The 14,670-nt window shown below is 39.8% G+C and overlaps 3 protein-coding genes across 4 annotated transcripts; 1 reads left to right on the top strand and 2 right to left on the bottom strand.

Annotated features, from left to right (window-relative positions):
- The first annotated feature begins 2,404 nt into the window (after window positions 1–2,404).
- pnrc2 (proline-rich nuclear receptor coactivator 2) lies at window positions 2,405–6,472 on the top strand. The gene is made up of 3 exons (XM_084356223.1): window positions 2,405–2,608; window positions 3,150–3,362; window positions 3,609–6,472. The coding sequence occupies exon 3, from the start codon at window positions 3,632–3,634 to the stop codon at window positions 4,100–4,102; it is 471 nt and encodes a 156-aa protein (XP_084212349.1). The 5' UTR covers window positions 2,405–2,608; window positions 3,150–3,362; window positions 3,609–3,631; the 3' UTR covers window positions 4,103–6,472.
- Window positions 6,473–6,633: 161 nt separating this feature from the next.
- On the bottom strand, window positions 6,634–12,200 carry srsf10a (serine and arginine rich splicing factor 10a). 2 transcript variants are annotated; one of them, XM_084356221.1, is made up of 6 exons: window positions 12,014–12,200; window positions 10,128–10,232; window positions 9,144–9,247; window positions 8,864–9,032; window positions 7,691–7,741; window positions 6,634–7,606 (listed from the first exon to the last, which is right to left on the bottom strand). In XM_084356221.1, exons 1-6 carry the CDS (start codon window positions 12,076–12,078, stop codon window positions 7,339–7,341), a joined length of 762 nt encoding a protein of 253 aa, XP_084212347.1. In that variant the 5' UTR covers window positions 12,079–12,200; the 3' UTR covers window positions 6,634–7,338. The 2 variants fall into 2 exon arrangements, with proteins under 2 accessions (XP_084212347.1, XP_084212348.1); XM_084356222.1 differs by lacking the exon at window positions 10,128–10,232 and adding an exon at window positions 9,585–9,877 and having other exon boundaries at window positions 9,144–9,250; window positions 12,014–12,161.
- Window positions 12,201–13,365: 1,165 nt separating this feature from the next.
- Window positions 13,366–14,467, bottom strand: fabp10a (fatty acid binding protein 10a, liver basic). Its single transcript, XM_084356981.1, has 4 exons — window positions 14,156–14,467; window positions 13,870–14,042; window positions 13,561–13,650; window positions 13,366–13,471 (listed from the first exon to the last, which is right to left on the bottom strand). The coding sequence occupies exons 1-4, from the start codon at window positions 14,220–14,222 to the stop codon at window positions 13,421–13,423; spliced, it is 381 nt and encodes a 126-aa protein (XP_084213107.1). The 5' UTR covers window positions 14,223–14,467; the 3' UTR covers window positions 13,366–13,420.
- Between the last annotated feature and the right edge of the window lie 203 nt (window positions 14,468–14,670).

Raw genomic sequence — 14,670 nt, 5'->3', positions numbered from 1 at the left:
CTGTCTTACTGAGAAAAAAAGAGCCTCTGCAGCCTTCGTGCACCGCTGTTGTTTTCAAAATATTTTCCACTCCACTTTCCAGGATGGCCTGTACTTTCTCTATCTCAATGAACTTTTTTTACTGCAAACCTCTGCGACCAGTCAAATATGGGTATTTGTCCACCTCCTATGTTCTGTCTGACCAATAGAAGCCTCTCATGACCTAATTTCCTTACATAGCTGACTCTTGATCGGCACAGCCCCCTTTCAAAGGTTGCTTTGCTTTGGGGAGTGTCCTTCCAGGGCCTTCAGCTGTGAACGCTGGCTGACGCACACCGCTGTTGTGCAACTCTTTTAAAAATCCAGACACTTTATACGACGTAGCAGAGAAAGTAACGTTGACCGTGGACTTAGACATCAGTTAATCTATCACTCAAGTTGTTTTGTATTCTTTAAACTTGGACCTGCAGACTACCATAAAACCAACTGAAGGAGCCAAGAATCATCCGTGACCTTATAAAGACAAGTAGAAGTAGGAACTGCATTTATGGCAGATGTGGCAATATCCCAATCACAAATAGAAATGTATTTCAGAAAAATGACAGCACAGGAAAAATAACTCATGTAAGGGCTAAGTTATAAGCTTTAAACGACAATTTTACGACTCAGGAGTTCACTTACAGTGTCAGAAAATGCTTAAAATAGTCTTCAATTTTAAATTTAGTGGGGTGAACAGTCCATACCCTGCAGGCCCTGTTATACTCTTACTTGCTGAATTACCTGCTATAAATTATACTCATCTTTTATTGCAACCCCACACACATCTTCTCTCCATGACACCATTGCAAACCATTTGGCTCTCGGTTAAATCAACAAAACAGAAGGGGAAGGACGGCTCACACTTAAATACCCCAAATGCCTTGTCCAGATGTTACTCCAGATTTATGACAGCATTTATGACGCTTATTTGAATAGTGGTATGTTAAAGGGGCACTATGTAGTTTTGGGAAATAAATTGAAATCAGAAGAGAATAAACTGAATAAACAAACTGACCTTAAAGGACAACACAATTTCATACTGTTTTACTTTGTTTATATGTGGCGGCCCCTGTCACCTTTCTAGCTTCAAACAGTGATCTGGGGACCTTATTTTCCTCTGAGAACAGCTTGTTTACTCAGCTATGGAAAAATAAATATTGAGTTTGGATTATTACCTCATTAATATTGTAAATATTAAATTCCGAGTCAGAATTTGTTCACCAAAACTACTTAGTGCCTCTTTAAAAAGGTAATAACACAAACTCAGAAATATTTATTTTTTTCCACAACTGAATAAACAAGCTGCTCTCGGAGGAAAATAAGGTCCCTGAACACTGTTTGAAGCTAGAAAGGTGGCAGGGTCCGCCACATATAAACAAAGTAAAACTGTATGACATTGTGTTGTCCTTTAAGGTCAGTTTATTTAGTTTTGAAGTTGTGAAAAAGAGTTTGTTGATATAGTTTTCAAGTCATGTAAAAGAAGAGTTTGTTTATTTAGTTTGTTTAGGCATACACAAAAATATCATCTTTCACTTCTGTTAAAAAATCCTTCCCCAAAACTACATAGTGCACCTTTAACTCTGATATAGCCTGGTGTATTAACTGTGCCTTTGTATTAAGCTCAGTGGATTATAGCTCCAAGGGTACTAACTTTATACTCTGCCCTGAATCTTCATCAAATGTCAATGAAAAGATAGACAAAATATACATTTATCTTCCCCGTTTTCATTTCCCCAGTCTTTAACCAGTTGGAAAGTGATATAAAGGTTTTTAAAAAACTTGTTTCGACTGAAGAAACGGTTAATGTTTTGTTATAGCAAAAGGAAAGATAAGATGGGGGGGATGGGCAGCCCACAGGCGAGCTGTTGTGTTATCGTTACAGCCTGTTGCAGCTGTTTCACACGGAACAACTGGTTTAAGCTACAGAAACAGGAACTGTAAAACCACAAAACCGCCTCCTATGACAAGAAAAGTATGTTAAATATGTCGTTAAATCCAAACTTGATACGTGTTTACCTGATTTCATCGAAGAGACTGTCATTACATAACACAAAAACAACATCAACTTCACCCCAGACCGTCGGATGAAGTTGTACATGACCGTGCAGTTATTGTGTGGTGTAATTTAGCTTGAAAACGTGGAGTTTTTAGTGTCGGAAAGTGGTCGCTTTCTGTTGTTTTCTCACTTCTCTCAGGAAATACCCCGAGCTCCAACAAAGGGAAGGAGAGGAGGAGGGTCAGCGATTGACGTCACCGGTCTGGCAACAGCCGTGAACGCGTCGCGCCGTCCTCCGCGGTGATTGGCCGCTCGGTTCGTACTCGGCGCCTGATTGGTCAGATCGGGGTAAGAACGAGCTACATATCTCTGCTGTGGATTCCATTTTGTTGCAATTCAGACGGAGTCGGGAGAGAGAAGTGGCGTCCTCACGGCCACTTTTAACACCACGTAAGCTTCGAGAGGAGACGGATTTGTGGGGAAATATAGCTCGCTGTGCTTCCTACGCAGTCCGCCGACGGATTTCAAAGGCCTAATCTCAACATTGTTTTTTTCTCTGACGAAGGGCTTCATCTACCAAGCCTGAGGAAGTCGGTAAGAGGAATCGCTTTCTGTGTCTCGTCGCCATATTGAGCTCACTGTTTCTTTGTTTTGGTTCGGTGCCAAGGAAGTGTGACCCCCAAACAGTTGACGCGTAGTTTACTTATTTTTTTACACTCGTGTTTGTTTAATTAAAATGTACGCGGGTCGAGATTGTACATTTTAGCTGTTTTTTTGGCACCGAAAACCGAGTAAACACAAAGCCTCTTGGCAGGACAAAGCCGCTGCACTGGAGCCAAGCTAGAGGCTCACAAACAAAGTGGGGATAACATGTCGCAGTTTCCTTATGTAACATTGTGATGATCGCCAGCATTTGCACATTTTTGTAGAACAACGCTGCTATCAAGAAAGGATGTGTGCTGTTTGGTCTTTTAATCGATTTTTTTTTTTTTTTTGCAATGACGCAATTTGATACCCACATCTCCCTCCTGGAAGAAAACAAGCGTTGTTTACAAACATTCTCAATGTTGTTGTTTATAGGGTTAAATCGCGGTTAGCGCGAGCATTTCTAACTGATGTTATTTCGCCCTCAAAGGTCTTCAACGACTTCTTGGAGCATCGTGTGCCGAGGTGAGTTGATGTTCAGCTCGGCTCTACGGCAAAACAACGCTCATTGGCACATGAAAACCTTAGATCTTGCTGGACACAGACGTGCAGTGAGGAGTAGACTCAGAACTACTTCGAGGACCTGGGGCCCGATTGGAGGCGAAAGATTGAAGGGAGATCTCTGCTTTCTGACAACAAAGAGGTGAGCCGGAGCTGTTTTTGCTCCAGGTTGTGTGTACGTGTGGGGGAGGGGCGGCGGGGGCCTGGCTGTCTGGTGTTTCTGCACGTAACCCTCTGTGCTTGTTTTCAGCGGGGGCGGATCAAGAGTGTGTGTGTGTGTGTCTGCGCGGACTAGCTTTCCTCTGCCGATCAATATAATAAAAAAACACACGCAGATCGCATGGATTTCAATGCACGTTTGTAATAAAATATTTTTCTTCATGTATAGGTGACACGCATTGCAGCAGCATAATGGGAGGTGGAGAGAGATACAACATTCCAGTTTCCCACCCTGAGCGCCCTTTGGCCAAGAAGAACCATCAACTTGGTCGGGCCAAGCAGAGAAGCCGTGACCAGAACGGAGCAGCAGTATCAGCAGGAGGGGTAGGGGGCCTTCACCACCATGGCCACCGCCGGAGCGACAAAGGCGCAGCCTACCACAGGTCTCCAGAGGCGCGGCAGGCCGTGTCTGCAGAGAAGAGTGCTTCTGTCCGTTTTGCCACCAACTATGATCAGAACTGGGAGGGTGCAGTGTCTCACCTTAACACGCTGCTGGCCACCCAGGGGAGTCCGAGCTATGCAGGGCCTAAGTTCAGCGAGCCACCCTCACCTAGCGTGTTGCCCAAACCCCCCAGTCACTGGGTGTCCTTCCCAATGGGCTCCTGTGACAACAGGGAGATGATGGCCTTCCAGCTCAAGAGCCTCCTCAAGGTGCAGGCCTGAGAGAGCGGTACCCTCACATGATCGTTTTAAAAAAAGCCAATGAACTGGGACTCTTAAAGGGCATGCACCCACCAGGAACACCTCAGTGCTGTAACACTTTTAGCTGTTTTTAGATTGACCTTTTTAAGTGTTGGGAAGCATTTGCAGCAATCTTTGCTGTGAATGATTGTTCAACAAATTTTTTTAAATCACTATTTGAAGATATTACAGCGTCCGAGCCTTGCTGGTAGGTGATGCTTTTAGTGGAGTCAGTTTCTGTGACTAATGATAAACTGGATTATCCTTTGTACCTCTATTTTGTTTTGTTCTTTTTAACGTTGGCTATCAAAGCAGATGAGTGTGCTTTTTTTTCCTCAAACAAGGAATATAGTATAGGTCAGGTAAATTCCCAACACTATTACAGTCCATTTCTGTGGACAGACATGCTTTTTCATTTACGTAAGTTTTATGATTCTTTAGAGTTACCTCTAAAGCTTCCGGTGCTAAAGCAAACTCACATTTTGTAGCATTTTTTTGACTAGGGCCAACTTTCTTTTCTTATGTTTTGCGTTCCTTGTTTGCGATGTAAAATACACTCAACTGCAATTCTGCAGGGAAAAAGCCTATCTTACTGGAGGTAATAAGCTGTTGTGAGTAAGTACAGGTCAATAGTATAACCTCAGACTGAAGGGTAATAAGAGACCATGGCACACTGGCCTTGGACGGTCAACTCCTGTACCTTTTTTATTGCGCTGTGCGCACATGCACTATAGGAGTTGTACTTGTCTGAGGCCCACAACACTCTATCATAGCATTATTTTGTACAAGTCCTTTTATGTTGTGGTTGAAAGATGTATGAAGTGCTGTATGTAACCAAAGCAATGTTTTCGCTGTATTTCTTTTTCATTTTTGGGACATCCTCTACGTGTGGTTGGCGTTGTTGCCACTGCCCCTTTAACCTTGCCAGCCCGAGTGGTGAATGGGTTAGAGTCCCTTAGGTCACTTCAAACCGTTCATCTGTTCAATCAGTACTGTTATTGCTCCTCTGTCTCAGCCTATTCAGAACAGTGCAGCAGCTTCAACATGCGGAAGAGGGCCAGGCTTATGTGGGACTGTTGAGTTTCACTTTTTTAAGTCACATGACATGGTCCTGTTGGCTGCATGCATTGTAAACAAGGTATGGCCGAGCTGAGGAAGGTTTCTGAAGTGAAGTGGCCCGAGGGACTCAAGATGAGGCAGGAGGCTGGTGTTTATGTTTACAAAATAGGTCACTGTGGTTGACCATCCCATAATCAACAGACACCTTCTGCCTCTTGCCTCTGCCTCTTGTTGACCCTCTTGCACTGCAATCAGACATGTTTTTTTTTTTTTTTACTAAGTTACAGGCCAGGATGCTATTGAGATGATGGAGGCGTTATCGACTATCTCCCTATGGATTCTCTATTTTTGTGATTCAATCCTCTATTGAGGCTGTCTTTGCTTTCCCCTTGCAGAATTGGAGCTGTTTATGGCCAGCCTGAAGATGACAAAACAAAGTATGAGAGCTTGTTAGTGTGTTCAAGAGCCATGTAAATAATGAAATGTATAAAGTACTTGTAGCATATGTACATTTGCAGGCCAAGTTTGAGGCCTGTGTGACAAAAGTATTTTTAGTAATAACACTGAATGTATAAGACATGCTAAGGACGTGTCTTGACTTCAATACTGAAGAATATTTTTGTTAAAAAAATCTGCCTATAGCATTTGTCAGTACCCCTGCACTGTTATCTTTACAGAGATCTTGCACATGTTTTTTATTGTTTTGTATTATGCAGTGTAGGGTGAAAGATGCTAAATGCAAATAATACGTAAAACTGCAACAAAATATCAATTGGATTCTTGAGGAGACTTGCTTATGTATGGATTTGAGTTCTGAATGTGCTTACAGTTTGTAAGCGTGATGCTTTTAATCTTGAGTTGACCTGTTTGTGCCTAAGTTTAAATTCATGCTGAAACTGACTAGTTTCATTAGGTGGCAATGCCACAAACTGACCAAATGTTTACATCAGAACCATCTTCATTTGTCAGCTGTTCTTCCGCCAGCTGACAACTGAACATGATCCCATGCTGTTTGAGTACTATCTTCTATTGGTTGTTCATGTTAACAATTTATTTTCTTGCCCTGATTAAGTCATGCATGGCAGTCTCCTTGCTCTAAAATGTGTAACCTGTAATGAATTGGCTGTTAATTTGTCCCACTGATGAAATGTCACTAAAGATTATGAAAATGCCCTGTTTTTTTAAGATTGGTATAAATTGGTGTTTCTAAAAGAGAAAAGAAAATGCACTCTGTGAATTGATGACAAAATTTTACAACAAAAAGAAAAAATAAATCCCTTCCCCTCCCCCCTACTTTTGTCTCTGCTTGAATGTCTTCTAACTGGTTCTACAGTTTACAGTATGTTCAGTGTATTTTAAGATCTATATAGCCCAGTAATAGACCTTCTGTCCTCAGTGCTATCATAATGAAGTATGGCTGAATTATGCCATGATACAAGTCACAGTAAAGCATAGTCTTTGTAGTACAGATTTTATTTCTTTATTGATAAAGCACATACTAAGTAACACCATTAAAACAAGGGTAACAGTATTAAGGAACACTTAAAATATTTAACTGACTGTTTCACTCACTGAACAAAATGAATGCAGCTAATCTTGAACATACTGTCACATGAAATACTGGACAAGGTATTAGGCAGCAAGCATCTGCTTTCCATACACTTTGCCACAGCAATCAACAGCTACAAAGAATACAGTTTGCTTGCTGTATAATAAGAAATGCCACTGAACAAGGCATCAGAGGCCAGCTTGGTAAATATCGGTAAGTCGGGGCCTGTAGTTAAATTTTTATTTAGGTTTTAGAATACACAAAGGTACCAAATCGAGACAGGCATGTTAACCGTATGTAAATATCGCCAACTAAAAAATACAAAAATAGTTTCCAAACCGAAGCTTTTTCTCTCCAACTTTCAATTACCATCATCACACAAGTCAAAAAAAAAAACATGACCTGGCCAAGACATCCAGGGATCAACTGTGCTTTTCATCAATCACTTAGGAAAAAAACATTTTGATAACGCTAAAAAATATCTTATCTGCTGCCCTCTTCCCTTTGGCAAGTAATTGAATGAAAAACAAATTCAAACACAGCGTAACACTTAAGTTATCGTAGTCAAAAGCTTAACAGAAACATCCTCAGATTAATAGGAATAAGACAGTCAGTGCCCCCCAGACTTGCGTCCAGCCCAGGATCTGGAACGGGAGCGCGATCGGGATCTAGAGTAGGATCGTGATGGAGAACGTCCCACAGATGGTTTCTGGGAGCTGGAGGTTGGCTGGAAGTCTTCAGCTGGGCTGTGGGACCTGGACTGGCTCTTTTTACCTTTGGACTTGGATCTGGAGGGTGAAGGGGTGCGGGACGCAGAGCGGTTGCGTGAGCCTGGTTCACGGTGAGTCCTCTGGTGTTCACGAGGAGGACCTCTGTACCTGGAGGGATGGTCATAACTCAATAATAAAATATGTGCATTACGTCCTTGCTTATTTTAAGTACTGGAATGACAATTTACTCACTTGTCATTTTCATTGCTTCTGCTCCGTCTACGTCGACTGTAGGACCGAGATCTGTAGAGAGAACAAAAACAGAAACCAGTTGATCAGGACTAGGTGTATCACCTTATAGCCAGGACAAGAGAACAATGAGATCACATAATCAAGCAGTTTGTCGCTTCCTGCTTTTTATAAACGTGACTGGTTTGAACCAGTTTCAGAGAGGCTCCTTTAAGGGGTCTTCTTTGATGTCTATCTGGCTTTTTTCTTTTTAATAGTGTTTTGGGGAATAAATAAATAGAAACATCACACCTGAACTAAAACATAAAAGATTTACCGGACAAAACACAATATAGTATATAAACCCTGCAAACAGGCTTCATCTTGTAATGGGTGATCCCATGTCACCTTCTAATCATGCTTACTGTTTTAACGTGCAAATAATTTTCAGCAAATTGGCTATGCTTTGGACTACTCTTAAAAATTCTTAAAAAAAATTTTTTTTAACAAGTTTTGTAACCTATATGTTTTTTTTAATTAACAGTTGAATCCGTTAAGACATATTGAAAACACTTCTAGGGCTGAGTATTAAAAAGATTGAGTGTTGATACTCTAACAATACTTCTCTGGTACCTTAATTTGGAGAATATAGTGTATGTTCGCTTTTCATTCAACACAAATGTGCCAAAGTGCTCAATGCATCAACATCAACTTTACTTTAACAACAATTACTTAAAGTCTAAGGGTAGAAGCGCTTCCTGATTTAGATCTGATTTCTATACTCAGATATTTTCTAAATCTGACCAAGCACATGCCACCAACACCTTTTTCCCGTTTTTGAAAAAGTATTGAGGTTCGATACCCAGCCCAGCCTTCCATTCCAACTCTGAGACTAATTTATTGAGAGTTGATTAACTGATAAAATAAGGTACTTTTCTGCAGTAAAATGTCTGAACACAACTAGACCTTTGTTCTATATTTCATTATATTATATTATCCCAAATGTTTTCTGACAATGTTGAAAACTAGGGAAATCCATAACTTTATCCAAGCATCATGGTGCCTTTCATTCATTTGCCTGTCTCCCTAACTTCTGGGAGAGAGTCGGAGATTGACAAAGAAAGTCTGCAAACATGACAAAAAGCTGTGCATTCAAGTTACTAAAGGTGGAATAAAACAAAGGTGATGACAACTTACTCTCTGGGGCTCTCGGACCTCCGAGGACGGCGCTCATAGGAGGGGCTTCGGGACCTCTGACGATCATAGCTGCGGCTTCGGGACCGTCTTCGGCGGCTATCTCGATCATCGTCATAACGGGAGAAACTGCGTGGGGAGTGGCGCTCCTTGGTCTTCATCTGGTTTGGGGCTAAAATAGACAAATTATATCAGGACATTAGTGATTTCCAAAGTCAATATTTTCAAGGCTTATTATAAGTTAAATGTATGCTGGTTTGTTAGGAATGCAAGTTGTTCATACTCTTTCTGTCTCCCTGGGCGAACTGGATCTCGATCTGACGCCCACAAACCCATTTACGGTCCAGGTTGTGAAGAGCGTCCTCTGCATCTCGCACGTCTTCAAACATGCTGAGTTGTTAAGGGCTTTTATTTTGAATTTGAAATGGTGGGACAAAGAATGCTGCACATATTCACAACAATCACACACAAAAAAAAGCTGCAACACAGATTAACCGCTCAAGCCAATGGTACACAGCTACTGGACTTAAATCAGTGCAGTGAAAAAGCAGTTATTTTGAGGTAATGATTTCTGTGAAAATCAATGAAATTTTTTTGATTTCAGTCTGTAATTGAACAACATAATACTGAACCAAAAGATCCATTTATGATTTCAAATTGTGAGGACAAAACAAATACTGATGGTGATCAGATTTGGTAGGATACAAAATGTTTGGCTTGTTACCTTTAACATGCTTGACCTTTGACCTTCAGCTTGATCTTTTGTCTTGGCAGAAGAACTTGAGGTTTCCTGCTTGTCTTTGCCCAATAAACACTTTGCTTTTCCTCCCTTTTGGTAGACAAACGGAAGCCTTGGCACTTTCTTTTCTCCTCTTTGTATCTTCATGCTTTTGCTCTCTCTTTATTTTCCCAATTCCACTACTGCTTGTTGCCTGGGTGTCTTTGGCTTGAATCTATTCTACAACCGCCTCTCAACTTTCTTTGGTGTGGAGTCTCCAGAACTGTATCTTTACAATTCTAAGGCAACAACAGAAGAAATATTGGTTAGCAATATGTTCAAATCTATATACAATATACTAGATGACAAATAGATTTTAGAAAATAATATTTCAATTACAAAAAAACATTCAATTGTGTGATATAAAAACACAAATATCCGGTTAGGTATCGTTGAGGCCGCTGCAATTTAAAAGTCAGATTAAATGCTTCAAAATCAATCTGTGAAAAACACAATTTCCAAATCAAAAACTTAAAGAATAAAGGATATTGAATGTAAGCAAATCCTCTTGTCCGTCGTGTATAGAAGTCAAGTGGAATGTAGACATCTACAATAGGCCCATAACGACCAAACTCACGTCGTAAATCCTCTGGCCTAAAGTGTCATGAAATAAACACATTTATTCTGCTGGCTGCCATGTGAATGTAGCTGGAGCTCAGTGCGCAATGTAATACACAAGAGCTGGCGCCAACACAGCATATGACAATACTTGTTTGTGGACAACAAACAATTACTATCCCACTTCAGAAGGAAGTATGCTCACTTAAAGGTGGCAATGTAAAAACACAAAAAACCCAGCCAGCCAATTTCACACATCCACAGCAGCCATAAAAGGCATCCATTATCTATCAACAAAGGTGGCAAAGACACAGGGGTTAGTTACCTGAAAATTACCACCATTTGGCTCATTTTATTACAGCAATATTTCAAAATGTCTCGGAAAAGCACCACTGATCACAAAAAACTATATACATGTAACAGAACAGTGTTTCGTCTACCATCTCTCATCTGTTAGCAATGTTTAATATACACTATGATGACTTCAGGTTCAGCCCACAAATAACAGCAGGACATTGGTGAAAATTTCCAGTGCATAAATTGTTAGGGACTATTACTTCTAATTAAGAGGGTTACAAGTTTGATGAAGCATTATGCTCTCGATATGTTACGTTTCCAACATTTAAATGGATAGTAGCTTGAGAATTGTTTCTTACTTTACTAAACTGCCCAGTGTGGAAGCCCATTTCTGCCAGCTAAAGAATAAAAACTTAAGATGAAAAAAAAATATTCCCATGGTATAATTATGAGATGAAAACAATTGTGGCTTTTTATCTAGTAATTCAATGCCCTTAAAATCTAAGTTTTCAGCATTATTTTTGTATTTTAAAGGTGCACTATGTAGTTTTGGGAAATATTTTTGTGTCTAAACAAACTCTTTGTTTTCAAGACTGAATAAACAAACTGCAGCGATTGTGGCTTTTTATTTCACAATTTTGACTTTTTAAAATCACAATTGTGGCTTTTTATCCAGTTATTTAATCCCCTTAAAAGCTAAGTCTTCAGTATTATTTTTGTCTTTTAAAAAGGTGCACTATGTAGTTTTGGGGAAGATTTTTATGCCTACAAACTCTCTTTGTTTTCAAGACTGAATAAAGTCATTTTTATGGCTTTTTATCTCACAATTTCTACTTTTTATCTGGTCATTTTGACCTTTATCTTACAATTTTGACTTTTTCTCTCATAATTTCATCCCCTTAAAAGCTACGTCTTCGGCATTATTTTTCTTTTTTAAAAAAGAGTAGTTTTGGGGATGATTTTTATGCCTATACAAACTCTCTTTGTTTAGATAACTGAATAAACAAACTGACCTTAAAAGGACAACAAATGTTCATACTGTTTGAATTTGTTTAAATGTGGCGGACCCTGCCACGTTTCTAGCTTGAAGCAGTGTTCCTCTGAGAACAGCTTGTTTCTTCAGTTTTTGTATTATTACCTCATTAATATTGTGAAGATTAAAATTCTCAGTTTGAATTTCTTGTCCAAAACTACAGGCTGCCGCTTTAACTGGCGGACATGGGGCTCCCACAGCCTTTTATGTCGATAGTATCGAAAGCAGCTTCTTGTGGAGACCAGTAACGTCAATGTGCCTACAGCTTCTTGCTCGGTTTTTAACCACCTTTTACCCGATAATGTGTTACCTGGGGCAAAATGCGGTTAAAAACGTTAACTACCACACATTTTTCTGCCCCTTTTGCCTGCGGTAACTCGCACCGTTGACGTCAGTTATACATTCTGTTGATGACGGACATGTTTGCTAACTAACTAGCATTACGTTAGCTAGCCTACACGCGAGGAGGGTTGAAATGACAACGTACCTGGACTCGTCGGCGATGTTTCTGACGAACAGAGATGAATTAGGCGGCCTCAGATATCTCGCCATTTTTAACGACCCGCGGCTCAAGTTAAAAGGGCCGTGAATTTGTTTGTTACAGCTATTTTCTGTTAGACCCCGAGGCTTCCGACTGTAGCTAACACGAGCTACGTGGTCACTGCTCACCTCGCACTGCGCATGCTCACTGACGTAAAGCCACGGACGCGCGCACACCCCACCCCCAACCCTACAGTGTATAAAGGATTACTTACATTTTTCATAATTACTTACATTTTTCATTAATTACTTAATTTTTTTGATTATTTTCTTGCATAATACCTGATCACTGCTTGCCTGTCACACTTAATACGGATGTTGGGAGTGGGCAGTGATGTAAAAAGTACCCTAAAGTTATACTTAAAAGTGTAAAAGCAAAGATATCAGGTTAATGTATAACTATGGTAAACGTGAAAGTCACCCATACAAATAGTTCTTGAGTAAAAGTCTTAATCCTATAAATCCTATGCTTATACTTATACTATAAGACGTATATAAATATTTAAGACATATATATCTATCTATATATCTATATATATATATATATATATACAGTAAATCTTTATATATAATATGTATATGTATGTATGATGTATATATATACACACACAACTCAAACTTAGTTAGAGATAATGGGAAATAGCTGCATATATGCATGGTTTGTGCATGGATAAGCAAAAAAAGTCAAATGAAATGTGTCGCAAGACCAAAAATATTCACAAAATAGAAATTCAACAATCAATCAAGTGAAACACTAAAATGTCCCTAAGTAATTTTGAGTAGTGTGAAACAGATGTTGGGAGTAGGCAATGATGTAAAAAGTACCCTAAAGTTATACTTCAGTAAAAGTAATGATATCAGGTAAGTACTTGAGTAAGAGTTTAAAATAATTGATATTACATAGGCCTAAGTATCAAAAGTAAAAGTAATATATATTTGCATGTATGTATAAACAGTTTAATATGGTTAGATGATAATCAGCATTCTTCTGATTATCAGAATCAGTTTCTTCTAATCAGATTGCAGATGAATCTTAAAAGAAAACTAATTTGAATGCACGGCTTTGGTTCTGATGCAGGGTGCAATCTGCAAAGTATCTAGCAACTGAAGCCGTCAAAAAAAATGTAGTGAGTAAAAAGTGCAAAAGTTGCCTCTATAATGTCGTGGAGTGGAAGTAGAAGGTGATGTAATGTAAATAATCAAGTACAGTACTTGAGTAAATGTACTTTCTGGGAGTAGTAGGCCTTTGCAAAGAGAGCCATGCACGGGTGTTTGCACAATAAAGAAAAAGCAAGTCACGTGTATGAAGCATCACTTTTATTTAAATAGACATCGGTTTTCTTCACTGCCCAGGTTACATCTTCTTGCTCCTCCTGACGAGAGTTGTTGAGCCCATGGTCAAAGTCTGAAAGAGGACAAGGGAGTATAAATGACCATATTTAAGATTATGATACATTGAGGTAAAACATTCACTTCTGGTAAGATTTAGCGGACCTCAATCATCTCTCCTCCCTTGAGCTCCTGGATGTGGCAGAACTTGCCGGTTTTGCAAACCATCTTGCCTCCCTCCATATTGACAATGCACTGGGAATAAGAGAAGAAGACAATACACATCACAAACATTCAAAAACATGCAAAAAAAACTTTTAAAGCAAACACTGACATGCACATTATCCTCATCAGCAGCACAAATAATAGAGTTTGTGAGACACTGTACACAAAATAACAGAATTCTGCTTTACCAAACGCTGATATTACATTAAAAACATGTTGAAGCTTGCAAAGAAAAGAGGTAAATCAAACCTTGAGCTTCTTGCCGTCCATGGTGGTGATTTCAGCCTCCTTGCCGATGGTAAAGGAGTTGGTCACAGTCTTTCCGGGGGTCTTGGAGGTGATGACAAAGTCGCTTCCGCTCTGCTTGATCTCAGTAATTGGCTTGATGTCCTTGGCCATCTTGATCACATCTGCGGGAAGCTCTGCCAAGCAAATCACACGTGTTTGTGTTAATTCCTGCAAATCAAAATAGCCACTGCGTGCTCATGTTTTAAAAGGTAATAGATTTCTGTATATTCTGGTTTGTTTTTCGTACCCATGGCCCTGAGGAACTCCTCGTAGTTCTCCTGGGCGTAGACCTGCCATGTTCCGTTGAAGTCCATGTTTTCTAGAAGATCTGGATTCTCCTTTACCAAGTCGGGCTGGAGGCTGTGACAGCTGTGTGAAACTCAACACAATGTGAAGGATGTGACTGTAGTGGTGCTCCTTCTTATACAGGAAAGTCTATGTCTAATGAGTAACAAACCCCTCTGAGGTAATCGCTGATGTTTGAACAACCTCGAGTTCACTTACTCCTGTTTGGCCGAACCTCAACTTCTAACAAAGATTAATTTAGATGATTTTTTTTTTTGTCACTTTGTGCTCAGGAGCTTCAGAAAAAATGTAGATCAATACAAAGAAAGAACAGGAACAAGAATAAATCATGACCGTTGTTTACTGTGAGGTTCATTTGAGTGTTTGAGGAGGGAAATGCTCAGAATCATAATCAGAAAATGATTTAATTAATACACAAGCATACACTGAGCGTTGGCCATGTTTAACTTCAGGACT

This window comes from Pagrus pagrus, assembly GCF_965226575.1.
Source record: "Pagrus pagrus genome assembly, chromosome: 7".
Lineage (NCBI taxonomy): Eukaryota > Metazoa > Chordata > Actinopteri > Spariformes > Sparidae > Pagrus > Pagrus pagrus.
This window is presented reverse-complemented; position numbering and strand designations above follow the sequence as displayed.